Source organism: Neopelma chrysocephalum, unplaced genomic scaffold (assembly GCF_003984885.1).
Source record: "Neopelma chrysocephalum unplaced genomic scaffold, ASM398488v2 Primary Assembly neopelma1_64, whole genome shotgun sequence".
NCBI classification, from domain to species: domain Eukaryota; kingdom Metazoa; phylum Chordata; class Aves; order Passeriformes; family Pipridae; genus Neopelma; species Neopelma chrysocephalum.
In genome coordinates this window covers 2824351-2838432 of record NW_020897721.1, presented here as the reverse complement: position 1 = coordinate 2838432, position 14082 = coordinate 2824351, and the positions used below count along the sequence as shown (strand labels likewise).

Below are 14082 nucleotides of genomic sequence, written 5' to 3'. Positions count from 1 at the left end.
GCCATGGCCGGTCCGGCCCCGCCGCCGCCGCCGCCTGCCAGCAAGGCGCGCTCCCACTGGCCGCCGCGGGACCGCCCCGCTCGGCGCCGCGGAGCGCGCAGGGCCGCGGGTTCGAGTCCCGCCCCCGGCGGGTGGGACGAGCGGTGTAGGAGCGGCGAGGAGCGGGGGAGGCGGAGACCGAGACCGGGCTGGGGACGGACCGGAACCGCTGCAGGCGGTACCAGCCCGGTGTCCGTCCCCTCGCCCCTCCAGGCTCGGCGGGGCCGTTGTTGCCGGAGTTAACGGTGGCAGGGAAGCGGCGTTGCCCGGCAGCTGCCCGCCCTCCGCCTGCCCTCCGCCTGCCACAGAGCCGTGCCAAAGCCGTGCCAAAGCTGCCACGGTGCCTCGGCTTACACAAGGCATCGCCAGACCGGCCCGGTGGCCGATTCACTGCTCTCCCTGCGGGGCAGATGCTGTCCCGTTCGGCTCTGGGATGCGGCTCCATAGCGCCGGCAGCGGGGAGAGAGGGAGGGAGGGATGGGAATGGATGGAGGTAAAGGTGAAACCTTCCGAGACAGGAAGATGCGATGAAGACCTCGGGGGAAAAATCCCAGGGTATAGTCTTTTCCTCTCTCCTCAGCCCGCGTTCCCGGCCAGGAGCGAGCCTGTGGAAGCGGCGAGGCATCGGGGAGGGCAGCGCTTCCCAGCCGGTGTGGCGGCGTTCCCGCGGGGATGCTCCCTTTGCTTTGCCTTGCCTTCCCTCCCAACAAGCGCTGCCGTGATTTGGCAGCCGCTCGGACTCTGGACCTGCCTCTCCGCCCCGCATTGGCTGGCGCCGCCGGGGCCGTGGGGACACGGGAGGCAGCGGCGGCGACTCTCAGTGCGGCGATGAAGCTCCTGTGGCTGGGCGTGGATGTCTCCAGGGTGCTGCACCTGGCCGCCGTGTTCTGCCTGACCTGCGTGCTGCTGAAGGCCATCCAGCTGTACCACCGGCGGCGGGAGCTGCTCCGGGCGCTGGCCGCCTTCCCCGGGCACCCGACACACTGGCTCTTCGGCCACGTCCACGAGGTGGGGCAGAGCCGGGGCTGCGCTGCCGGAGGGAAGGAGGAGTGCGGGGAGCAGTCTCCCCGCGGGTTAGGTGGGGGTGATGCTGGTGGCACTTGTCCCTGTGGTATGGGAGAATTGCTTCTCCCAGTCCGGGTGTGACTGGGAGATGGGCATCCCTTTTATCAGCCATTCAAACCGCTTTCTCCGCCTGTGATGCTTAGAGAGTGCGGCTCATGAACGGCTCACACAGGCTGCTGCAGGTTGCACGGTGGAAAGGGGTGGTGGCCGGCTCGCAGGCAAAGAAAGCGGTAATACAGTGTGGCAAGGGCAGGGTCATCCCGGGTTGTGACCCGGCGTTGGTGCTGGAGGCAGCAGAGCTTCCTCGCTCTGTCCCGGGGCAGGCTGCACTGTCACCTCTCTGCTCCTCTGAAAGCCAGGGCAGGGCCGCTGCAGCTGTCCCTGCAGTGCCGAGCTGCTGCGATGCTGAGCAGATGCACGCTGCTCCCGGCATCCAGAGGCACCTTCTGTCCCTTGCCATCTTCCATCGGCCTCACAGTCAGGTGAGCCAGACAGGGCATTGATCACTGCGAGTCACGTTTAAGCCCCAAAACACACCCCGGGTATTGCATCCAGCAGAGGGGCCATAGATCCTGTTAAGGTTGCATTAAAGTCATGACTAACTAAACCCATGTGCATAGGCAAGCCTTGTTCTGGGTACTGGTGGCATGGATGACTTGCTAACACAGATCAGCATGTCTGCCTTGACAAACAGATTGCCACAACTCATTGGCAGCTTCATGAGGAGTAGCTGAGCTTGCTTGGTGCAAAAGGCTTTTCCATACATGCTAAAGGCTGCTTAAAATCAGCCTGACTTCTGCTGGACTCTGCTGATGTCCTGCCCTGGCCAAATCTGTGGCTCATTAAATAACTGGCACTCTGAAAAGTATCTGGGAAATCAGGAGGGGACCTCCTAGTGCTTGTCCCCATGCCATGGCAGCCCCAGTTTTGCCATGCTGGATGGAACAGGCAGTCTTTTGGCAATGTAAGCATGAAGATGGGCCAGTTCAGGGCTTTGGTAGACTGCCAGTTAGACTTTAAAACTGCAATTGAATAAAGTATGTTTGTTAGTTGTGAGTATTTATCCTAGAAGTGGATATAACCATTTGTGCTGCCCATCATGGCCAGGTTGTTCACGGCTCAACCTTTACCTCAGTATTTTTTGAAGAATTTCTCTTTTGTGAATTTAGTAATTTGTTGATTAAATGCTGCTGAATTCCCCAGAGTCCAACAGTTCATTGAGCCAGGAAGGAAACTGGCAGTGCTCTGGGCACACGCTGAATACAAAGTTTGCATGCACCTCGGAGGAGGACCTGTGAGCTGTACTCAGGGAGAGCACTGACATTTCCTGTTCTGTTGATTTAAGTGATTATTTGACAGTTTTGATTCAGGTCAGTTTAGAATCTCAAATATGTTAGTCATGGATTGGGTGGATCTCCTGGGATTGCATGACTTTGTTTTAAAGCATTTTCTGCTTTGAAACAGTATTAGTCTCTGCTTATCCAAACCACGCAATAGAAATGACATTAAAAGATCAGGAGAGGTTGTGTAGACCTGTTCAGTCTCACTGTAGAAGCACAACTTAATTAAAACCCAGAGTGCCAGCTGTGAGCTGGACAAACTGACTTCCCCTCATCAGGGTTAGTGGGAAGCTAGAGGAGAGCAGGGAGTTGTCAGTCCCTCGGCAGCCCTTCGCCCACTTATGCCCTGTGGGGAGATGCCAGCCTGGTCCTGGCTGTGCACAGTGCAGCTTTGTGCTCAGATTTCAGCTCCTGTGTTTTCTCTTTCATTTGCTATCAGTGCATAGCCATTAAAAGTGCTTTTAAACCTCTTCCCAGATGCTTTTAGTGTTGGATCCATTTCAAAACTTGCATTTCAGCATGAGATCAGGCAATTATCTTTCTTCCTTGGACATGAGTGGAGGTTATACTTTTCTCTTCAAGCTTACAAGGGAGGAAGAAGGAGAAGTGATGTTCTTTCATGCAGAGCCTGGTATCTGAAGCCCTGATTAGGGAACAGGAGCTTTCCATTCCTGTTCCTCTGCAGCTTCCAGGACTTTACACCCTCTGCTCCAGGAGTGCTTGGTGCAGCAGGTCACTCACCTCGGAGGTAACCTCTCCTCCAATAAACCCACTCCACTATCTGCCAGCACAGGGATGGTTCTTTATAGCACACACTGAGGTCACTCTCCAAACACAAGGTTGGATGAAAAGACTTCTAGCATCAGGACTTCTGCCAGCAATACTTGCTCAGCATCTCCCAGTCACTTCCATTTATGCTTTCTGTGATTCATGATGGGAGGAAACACAAGCAACTGTGTCAAAGGGACTTTCACATGTTTAAGCATCACTGACCTAAAGGCACCTTGCCAAGCCTTGCTTCTGCTGGCATTACTGAAGGGGTGGGTGCTGGGCAGGGCTGCCTCCTTTTATCCCAGACTTGATCCCCACAACCAGAGAAATTGATGGTTCTCTTTATTAAGTTCAAAATCTTGAACTTGAGCTAGAGAAACTGAAGGTGAGCCTTGTGTCAAAAATGATAACTGGATGTGGTTCATCATTCTGCTGAACGTGGGAGACACACAGGATGTACTGCAGGGACCCTCCCAGTTTATGAGGAAGCTTAGCCTTAGAGCACAAATCTGGATGTGCCCCCACACAGCCTGTGCAGTGCCCTGGCAGAGACCCCAGCACTCCTGAGCATCCTCTCCAAGACAAGTCACACGTGGCTGATTATTTGATGTGCGTGATCACTGGAGTACAATCCATGTCCGGGCTGAGAAACACCAGCCAGAAAGCTGAGCTAACTCAACACCAAAGTGACTGAGCAAATATTCACTTGATTCAGTCAATAGGGTGACTTTGAGGCTGATTTCTGCACCAGTACGCTTATTTAATTAATCTTTAGGCTTCAAGTCAAAGCAGTAGCAGCTGTGTCAGCCCCAGCTTCCCAAAATCCACCCCCCTGCATATTGGCCCAGAGTAGTTTCTGCTCAAAGCAAAAAGAATTCTTACATGGCTTTGTCTCCGTGAATTTTTTTAACCTGCCTGTGACTGTGGATCTTTCCACTTGTTCTTTATCTATTGCCTATTTAATATACAACAACACAGGCTGTAAAAGCAATAAAGCAGTGATCGCTTTTGAGTGAACTTTGCCAGTGCTGCTGATATGAATGCTGGTGTTCATGCTACTCCTCAGATTGCAGCTTCCAAGACTGGAGATAAATCTTTCTGGGAGCATTGGCTCTTCATTGCCGATAAATTCAACTCCTGGAAATCAAAGAATTCTTAATCTAACGTTATTAATCAGCATTCCCTTGTCTGTACACTCCATTGATGACTTTGGACTCATTCTGTTTGATCTTGCTTGAACACTGGCCTTCTTCTCCGCCTAAATGGCTGGAGGAAGCTGTGGCCCGGGTTTCCCAGTCAGGAGGCATCACTGCACTGAGCAGACACAGCAGTGATAATGTTTGCTGCTTTAGAAGTGCTACTGTATTTTGTCACAACTGCAGGGTACTAATTGCTCAGCCATGTGCAAGTGAGAATGTATTTGCACACCACAAAATGCAGATGCTGTCTGGGGCAAATCTGAGTCTTCTTTGGGGTGGCCATGGAAAAAGAGCAGATAATATATGTGGGCTGATAGGCACCACCACTGTGCCTGAGGATGTCCTCTGTGTTAGGGTCAAGTGATAAGGAAGAATTATTTTATATGAGCTTTAAAAGTAACAAGCATCTCTACTTCTCATGTTCTGCAAACTCAGAGGAACAACACTTTGTTCTTCTTTGTCTGGTTTTGTGATCAGAAAGACTTTGAACTGTTAAGATAGTGTATTGGGAGATTGTTTATTTTTTTTTCCTCCAGATCTATGTATTCTTTCTGTTTTTACTTCTCCACATTTAGTTTCTCAAGGAGGAAGAGGTGCTGGACAAGGCAGAGATCTGGGCACAGAAGTACCAACATGCTCACCCAATGTGGTTTGGGAGTTTCTCAGCGTTCCTGGTTGTCACCGATCCCGACTACGCCAAGGTTCTGCTGGCCAGAGGAGGTGAGAGATGATGCCTTCAGCTGTGGAGCAGCAACCACAGCCTGCATATTTCCCATGCCAGCCCCAAAATTCACAGCAAGGCAGGGTTTCACAGAGAGGTTTTCTTGCAGAAATCATCTAAAGACATGGAGAGATACTCCTTCTTCATGCCTTGCCCTGGGTGCTTCAGCACAGGGCTGCAGGGCTGATCATGGGCCCTCCAAATCCATTGCTGGGAAATCACACTTCCTCAAGTGCTCCTTGAAAAGTTATCCATTTGGTGCCTGACCCCAGCAAGCAGAAGACACCTGGGAGCTTTTTTCTCACCTCAGAGTCCTGGCTCCTACTGCAGAGAAGTATCTTTAGTACATTGAGACAAAATATCCTGAAGAGTGCCATCTGGGAGGGTTAATCATTTATCACACTGCACAGACTTTGGACTACCAATATTCTTTTTTCTGGTGTGGGCATCTGCTTTTATATGTGTTTATTGCAGCTGGCATAGACAGACTTGTTTTGTGGTGAAATACTGATGAGTTCTGCAGGGATCCCACCAATTTTGCTTCATACCCAAGCAAAACTGAGAGCCCAGAGGGAGCTTTCAGTTGTAAATCTGTGGGTTGATGCTACTGTTTACCATTTTCTCTTTATGGGTTTTTTTTTCACAGATCCCAAGGATAACATCAGCTATAAACACCTTATCCCATGGATTGGTATGTATTCCCAGGGCTTTGCCTACCAGGAATGATTCTGAAGTTAAGTCAGAAATATGTTATAAATAAACAGCACTGTGCTTGTTCCTTGACGGCGTTATAGCCAAAAGCTCCCTGAAATTATTACATTTATTGAAAAAGGTGCTAAATAGTGCTATTTCTTTATTTTCAGGGAAGGAAAGTTCAGGCATAGCCAATATGCACAAATGAGAACCACTTACATGTCCATAGATAGCAAAGGGTGGTGATAGGAGAAGCTTAGATTCAGTAGATGACTGATCAAAAGCACATCTTCTGTTCTGAACTTCTCTGCTCCAGCAGTTCTGGTGTTACTTTTCAGAGGCAGCGCTGTGTAATTTTGGCGAGCAGGGAAATTTTGCTCAGCTCTGGGAACCCTGGAGCTGATGGCAACAGCTCAGACAGCAGATTTAATCATGCTCCTTGCAGGCCAGGGCTGTGTCTGCAGGCAGGTGAAAGCAGCCTGCTTGTGCCCAGCAAAACATGCCTTGCCTGTGTTTCCCCAGGGAACGGGTTGCTGATCTTACATGGGCCAAAATGGCACCAGCATCGAAAACTCCTGACTCCAGGGTTTCATTACGACGTCTTGAAACCGTACGTGGGCCTGATGGCAGAGTCTACTAACGTGATGCTGGTAGGACTCACGTCTGATGCTCCTCTCTCTGCCCTGTTTTCTTTTCCCTGATCATGACTGGTTAGCAGGTAAATGCTGGAGCAGGTTTTTCTTTACCTGGTATTTGTAAGGACACACTGTGCCCTGACTGTCAGTCTTTCTGAGTCACCATAAATCCCTGCCCATGAGTTGGAAGGAATGGGCAGGTTGAGCCTCCCTGCAGTGGCAATGTCTCTGGTACTGCCTTGGGATCTGTGGCTGAGATTTGAGGATTAACGTTACTGCCATCCTCAGACTGTGCATGGTCTCAGTCCCAACTGCAACTTCTTTTAAGGTGTTTTTTGTAAATGAGGAATCAAAGTAAACAAACGTTCATAATAAATCCTGAAAATATGAAAGTTGGAGCAGAGGTATGCTGTCACCAAAATTAAAGGGTATTATTTGTTGTCAATGTACCCATGACTGGATTGCAATCCCTGCATTGCCTCATACACAGTGAAACTGCACTGTTCTTCCATCCATTGGTGCTGGACACTATGGAAACAAGTAGGAATTACAGACAAAGTGCACCAGTCTTTGTGCACGTAAACTGGCAGGAGTCTGGATGCTGGATCTATTCCTTCTCGTTCGCCTCCCTCACTCCAGCCTTCCCAGCATCAAATGGATCCTGACTGGATCCCTTCCACTGGCCCAGTGAGCAGCCAGGAGCGCTTTCACAATGCACACAAGTGCCTGGGAGTTCAGAATTCCTTGCAGACAGAGCACAAGTGCCTATTGTGGGAGTTGTGCCACCAGGTGGCAATCGTTGTATGTGCTTCGGACACGCATCTGTCCGTATAAGCCTGGTTTCATGCTGTGGGGGCTCAGATCTGACTGTGCTCCTCCCTTTCTCAGCTTTTGAGTCCACTGGTTCCTTACAGCCACGAAAGGACAGAGGATTCAACATCACCTCATGTCTGCCGGGCAAAAGAGACACTATTTATAGTTTCCCTAGGGATCCCCTATGGAAAGAGTTGAACAAGAACTCCCATGTTATATGCTGGAAAAACACAGTGGCAGAGGGATTGTGTGATAGAGAAAAAACCTTGGTCCAAAGTTTGCATCTTGAGCACCAAACTTGTGCGCTTGAGAACAGGCCCAGTGAAGCCCAATGCCAACATATGCTGCTCTTGTGCAGAAAACACTTTGCATCCTAAGAAAGACTTTGGTAGCACATCCCATCACCCAGAAATGCATCTGGCCTGGGCTTCTCCAGGATGCCCTCACCCCAGGGTAGGGTGTACCAGCACTCACCACTCCCCTGATCCAACAACAGCAGCTGCCTGAGACACATCCTGTATTAACCATCCCACTCTTGGCTTCTCTTCTCCAGGATTTTGATGGCAGCTAAGAGATCCACTTCTTTTTTTCCCCCATTTTTCTGAGATGTATTCCTATCTGAGCACTCATTTAACTAGAGTATGAATGCAGATCATGCAGAACTGACCCTTGCTTTCTCATTTCTGTCTCCTTTGTGCCTTAGGATAAATGGGAAAAGCTGATCACAGATGGAAAACCAGTGGAGCTCTTCGAGCATGTCAGCTTGATGACTCTTGATAGCATCATGAAATGTGCCTTCAGTTGTCACAGTAACTGTCAGACCAACAGGTCAGTGCTGGCTGCCCCAAACCCTGGCAGGAAGTTTGCAGCTCAAAAGGGAAATGGGCAAACTCCTTGTCACAGTGTTCCCAAATTTACAAGCATCCACCATTCCTCTCTCCCTAGGGAAAACGCCTACATCCAGGCTGTTTACGACCTCTGCTACATGGTGGATCAACGCCTCCGCATCTTCCCCTACCACAATGACCTCATTTACTGGCTCAGCCCCCAAGGATTTCGGTTCAGGAAGGCCTGCCGGATCGCTCATGACCACACAGGTACTCCCTGCCTTCATCCTCTCCCGAAGCTTTCAAGCAGGGTAAGTGATGGCTGACCAGAGGCAATTAAATTACCTCCTTGCCCATGCAGTGATCCTGCCCGGAGGTTCAGGTCTGGGATCCATCAGCTTGGAGCAGTGGTCTGATCTAGGCATGAAGCCAGGAGGTCTCACAGCTCCTGGGTTATTAAACTGGAGTAACAGAGGAATTCCCCTCTGGGAACCCTCCTGCTAAATGAGCAGAGACTGGTGAGAAAAGGGATGGGCACTGCAGGCAACACCGACGCAAGGAATGATTTTCTTTTCCAAGCCAGGTGTGGCTTTAATGAATGAAGGGTGTGTAAAATAGGCTGAGAAGCCTGTGGGGGACAAAGAAGTTTGCAGGAAAGGATGGCATTTGTTGCCATGCTGCTGAAAATGCCAAACTCCCTGGGATGCAGAAGCACACGTTAAATGCCTCATGAACTGAGCAATAGTCACCCCCTTGCGTGAGCTTTGCATTTGAAGGATGATTTTGCAGCTTGGCATCTCCTTCCCTGCTGAACCTTTAACTCTTTCTCCCCCAGACAAGGTGATCCAGGAGAGAAAGGAATCCCTAAAAGATGAACGGGAATTTGAAAAGATCCAGAAGAAGAGACATTTGGACTTCTTGGACATTCTGCTGTGTGCCAAAGTGAGTGATGAGGAGAGTGTGTGTGGCATGGCACAGGGTGCAAAAGCCAGTCAGTCTTTACAGGGGTGCCACGAACCACCAGAGACCCTCGGGATGGCACAAGCCATTAAAAAAATTAATCCAGTCCTGCCCAGTTGAGGAGGGGCCATTTTCCATCACTGAAATGTTGGTAGCGTCTTTTTAGGAATACAACATGCAGAGAGATTTTGTAGTCCTGGTAGTTTAATATGGGAGGATAAAGAGATTTATAAGTGAAGGGAAAGGGGCCCTGAACTCAGTGCAAACAGACACTGGTTTCATTTATATGTATCCCATGGGCATCATCATACCCCTTTGCAATAGCTGAAAGAATATAATAGTCCTTCCTGGGACATTTTTATATATATATACATATATATGTTTATATATTTATGTATTACATATATATATAAAATACATGTATGTGTCACTATAATGTATATAATCTAAGTATTGTATATTGTATGTAATATATATAAATTTTATATATATGGGCCACTGAGAGTGCCTCTGGTCTGTTAGGATGAGAATGGAGCTGGACTGTCCAACGAGGACCTGCGTGCCGAGGTGGACACATTCATGTTTGAGGGCCATGATACCACAGCCAGTGGGATCTCCTGGCTCTTCTACTGCCTGGCATCACACCCTGAGCACCAGGCACGGTGCCGGGAGGAGATCCAGGGCATCCTGGGGGACCGGAAGACAATTCAGTGGTAAAGTTGCACATTTCCTCAGCTGGTAACTTTTTTCCTATCGCTGCCATTTCTAGGTGAGCAATATCTTCAAAGCTCAGAAGCTAAAGGTTGCTGCATGCACAGGGGCTCCATAGGATGGAGCAGATACTGCATCTTTCAGCTAAATCTGCCACACTGGGAGGGACATTCTGGATGCCATACCAAGTCCTGGGCCACTAGCACTGCTCTTTGCTCTCTCCTGTTTTCTTGCCACGGGGCATCATAGTCATGGCTTTTCACCTTTCGCTGTCACTTTGCACTTGAGTTTGTTCAGAGGTTGTTAAGGTTGTTCAGAGGTGTCCTGGTGTCCCCAGCTTGCAGCTGCCCCTGGTTGGACGTTGTGGATCCCCCTGTACACCCTGTCTGTTGCCAGGGGATCTGCTCAGAGGGTTGGGACAAGGGGCCTCCCAGGGCAGGGCAGTGGGGGGAGTGTGGGGCTCAGCCTCCCTCTGCCCCAACAGGGAGGACCTGAGCAAGATGACTTACAGCACTATGTGCATCAAGGAGAGCCTTCGCCTTTACCCACCAGTGCCTGGTGTGGCCCGGCAGCTCGGCAAACCCATCACCTTCCCTGATGGAAACACCTTGCCAGAAGGTCTGTAAATCCCATTCCCACTTCACAAAATTACCTTCTCAGACATCAGCTGCATCCTCGCTTCCTGTGGCAGAGGAAAGGTGACAGTCCTGCCTCTGTGGCCCTCTCAGGCACAGATGTTCAGACAGTGCCGTGCAGATGTTGGCGTCCTGTTGATAGACTGAGGTCTGGGCTGCACAGCAGCATCCCCGTGATGTCCTTCCTGCCACCATCACTGTAGGGCAGCTGTGCCTGTGCCGAGCCCCTTCTCTTCCTGGCCAAGCACAAACTCATGGTTCACCTCTTGGTAAATGGTGCAGGGGGACAGGGACTGGTCCCATGCCAAGTTGCATGTAGGAATTGTCCTGTGCTGCTGTTTTGTTTCTGTGATTTGGCACAACTGGGGGAACGATGTGCCCACGCTGCTGGTGCCTTCCTCATTTCTACTGGTTGGCTGCTTTGTTTTCTCTGATACAATGTTTAGTTTTCTCTGATACAATGACAAAATAGGTTTCCAGTTGACAGATAAGACCACAATGATTTAGATAGACCTTTGGGTGAGCGTGCTGCAACCTTCCCTTTACTTTCTTTGTCAGTGAGCCCTTTTCTCCTCCTTGATTGCTTTACAGGCACCATTGCTGCAGTAAGCATTTACCTCATTCACAGGAACCCTGCAATATGGAAAGATCCTTTGGTGAGCCTTTTTTTGCCCTTCTCATAGTTTTTCCCCTTTGTGCTGTACCTCTTCCCATGTCCCCTTCACCTGTTAGCAGGAGAGCAGAATTCTCTTTCCAAGGAGTTCTTCAGAAACTGAGTGTCATATTTCTGAAGATACCAGTCAACACTGTGTTCCTTAAATAATCGCTTTTTCTTGCTGCATATTCTTCATTTTCAGGTGTTTGACCCTTCCCGGTTTTCCCCAGAGAATGTCTCTGGCAGGCACTCCCACGCCTTTCTGCCTTTTTCTGCTGGAATGAGGTAAAGTGAATTGAGCACTGAAGGAGTAGTGGGCAGAGACCATCACCTGAAGTCCTTGCTTTGCAGCGTTAAACAGTTCACGAGCAGATAACAAGCATTTGTGCTGCAGAGGGGTTCTGATACCAGCAGGCAAAATGAAAAGGCAACACTGCCATGACCCTTTTGGGGACAGAGAATTGCATCCCAAAGCTGTGGAGCATCCTGCTGGTATCGCGTGGGGAGCTTGCAGCATTCTGAGCTCATCTGCTCTCCTTCTGTCCTTGATGCAGAGACCCCATCCCACCCTCCCACCCTTTGATTCACCCTTCTCCCAGTCCTTCCCTTTGCCCTGTGCTCGCCCTGCCGAGACAAACGCATTGCAGACCCTTCTTGCTTGTAGACCCACCACCTCATCCCTGCTGGCCTCTTGTTTGGCTTCCCCATCTCCCTCCTGCTCCATGCTCATTGAACACATATTCCTGAGCTCCCATTGCTCCCCTAGATTCCTCCTGCTCACCCCATGCCTCCGCTTTCGCTATCCAAAACACTGCCTAGGCTCTCCCCAAGCTGCAGAGGGGAAGAAGGTTGTGTGAGGGGTCTGGGATTGGCCTCAGGGGTTTGGTGTGCCCAGCACTGAGGTGGAGTTGGCTGAGCTGCTGTTCTACCACAGGAACTGCATCGGGCAGCAATTCGCCATGAACGAGATGAAGGTGGCACTGGCTCTGACCCTGCTCCGCTTCGAGCTCTTGCCTGACCCTGCCAATCCTCCCCTCAAAATAACTCGGATCATTCTTCGCTCCAAGAATGGGATTCACCTGTATCTAAAGAAAATCTGCTGATGCTGGAAAACATCCTGCCTTCACCAGAGGGAGGGACCAAGCAGATGACGGGACAACGTTTCTCTGGGGCAAAAGTGCAGGGCAGGATTTGGAGATGGAGGTTCTTGATTTCTGTGCTTCTTCCACCAGCTGAAAGCCCTTTCCAGGCTGGGTTAAGGTAGCTGGGATGACACTGCACAGACCCATTGCCATCTGCTCCAGAGCACTGATCTCGGAGCAGCCAGGCATGGCCATGCTGTCTGTCCCCTTGCCCTACCATAAGGGCTGGCCTGGCAACATCTGCAGGTCCCACCAGCTTCCTTCTTAACAAATCCTGCCTTCACACTCATGTCCTGTGCAAATATATGACCATTTCCAGCCCTTCTCCGTCGTCAGCACCTTCCTCAGTGCCTAGAGGTCAGCCCTCCTCTCCTGCAGCAGGGACAGTCCATTGCAGACCTCTGTCTCACTTCTCACACTCAGTGTGTCTCTATTTTACTGAAAGCACTGATTCCAGTTTGGGCTCTGAAATTCTGCCCAAACTGCAAAATATTCTGTAGTTTTTGTCTTAATAAACCAATAATTTTTCCTGCAACAGCAGCTGTGTTGTTTATATTGCTGATGCTTGCCTGCTTCATCACAAATGCAATGTAAAATGCCTTTAGAAATGGGAGATAGGGAGAAAGCTCATGACTAGCAAGAGATCACTCTGGAGGTGTCCAGCCATGCCAGTCAACTGCCTGTGGGTCTCTGGTCACAGCCAACACAGCATCTCCTTCCATGGGCAATTCCTTAACAGGAGTCCAATAAGAAATCTTCAAAGTTCAGATAGTTAGAAAGGGTTCCCCCTCCCCCCTTTTTAGTAATTTTTTATTTTCTTAAGCCAATAAAGTTAGGAGAGTTGCATGCTCGAGGCAGACTGGAGGACACCAGAGAGCTGTCTTCTGCCTCTGCAGGAATCACTACTGTAGATTGGGGTAGAATATCACACAAAAAACTGTGAAATCCCAAATGCTGTTGCAGTTATCATCCCAGTGATGTCAGCTGCAGTTCCAGCACTGTGAGCAGGCTGCTGTGCAGTAAGACACCAGCTGAGTTCACACAGCTCTCATCTGCAGATGCTGGATTTGCAGGGATGTGCTGCTGGGGCAGCTCAGGAAAATACCTGCATGCTCCAGCTGCCTGTTCCCTCTTCAGACACGAGGTGCAGCTCTTGAGTTGAAATCAGAATTATCCTTGCAATGGAGAGAGACAGAGTATGCTTATTAAAACGTGAAATGTTATGAAACTGTGAGACACTACAAGCTCTTTGGAGGGCCATATCGGGATACAAAATTATCTTGATAAATTGAAAAACTGCTGCAGTAAATGGGATGTGAATCCATAAGCACAAGAGCAGGCACAGGCATTGCACAAAACCAAGAGAGGAAATGACTGAAAGGCAGCAATCTCTCCAAAGGGTATTCTGTAGGTATAGAAACTGAAAAGGTAATATGAATCAATAATATCCTGCTGTTGCATTCAAAGCAAACATCGTACTTGGATACACAAACACAAATATTTCTCAAAAATTTTTCACTTGCATCTCTTTCACTAGATGAAATGAGACAGTGTCCTTCAACTATGTTTGGAGATTTAAGTATAGAGGCAACAGCATTTACTTCAAGATTACATAATCTAAAGTGCAAAATGAGAAACATTTTAATCAAAATAACTGAAGTCCCTGGAAGCAAGTTACATAAATCTCTGCATTGTATATAATTTTATTTTAAAGGTAAGATTTGAAAAAAATACCATCTAAAGAGGAGTGGACCTTGGCATTCAAATGTGAAACATTAAAGCAAGAGCATTTAATAAGCAAGAGCAAAGGCTGAAATCATGGTGTACCCACTGAAAGGGTGTAGGTTAGAGGGGGTCAAACTAGGGGAAGTTGGCA

At 49.4% G+C, this 14082-nt stretch overlaps 1 protein-coding gene across 2 annotated transcripts; it reads left to right on the top strand.

The window, feature by feature from the left end:
- The first annotated feature begins 813 nt into the window (after nucleotides 1-813).
- Nucleotides 814-12743, top strand: LOC113967485 (cytochrome P450 4B1-like). Of its 2 annotated transcripts, none has more exons than XM_027683099.1 (12): nucleotides 814-1047; nucleotides 4990-5134; nucleotides 5782-5826; nucleotides 6351-6478; nucleotides 7980-8104; nucleotides 8222-8373; nucleotides 8939-9045; nucleotides 9586-9776; nucleotides 10259-10392; nucleotides 11001-11065; nucleotides 11267-11349; nucleotides 11999-12743. In XM_027683099.1, the coding sequence occupies exons 1-12, from the start codon at nucleotides 868-870 to the stop codon at nucleotides 12165-12167; spliced, it is 1524 nt and encodes a 507-aa protein (XP_027538900.1). In that variant the 5' UTR covers nucleotides 814-867; the 3' UTR covers nucleotides 12168-12743. The 2 variants fall into 2 exon arrangements, with proteins under 2 accessions (XP_027538900.1, XP_027538901.1); XM_027683100.1 differs by lacking the exon at nucleotides 814-1047 and adding an exon at nucleotides 4399-4655 and having other exon boundaries at nucleotides 11999-12167.
- The last annotated feature ends 1339 nt before the right edge of the window (nucleotides 12744-14082 follow it).

Bases quoted from the DNA above. Each gene is read 5' to 3' on its own strand.
- LOC113967485 (XM_027683100.1), top strand. From the start codon at position 4,419: ATGACTTTGGACTCATTCTGTTTGATCTTGCTTGAACACTGGCCTTCT. The intron at 5,827-6,350 runs GTATGTATTCCC...GTGTTTCCCCAG, and splicing joins ACACCTTATCCCATGGATTG to GGAACGGGTTGCTGATCTTA. The intron at 9,777-10,258 runs GTAAAGTTGCAC...CTGCCCCAACAG, and splicing joins GACCGGAAGACAATTCAGTG to GGAGGACCTGAGCAAGATGA.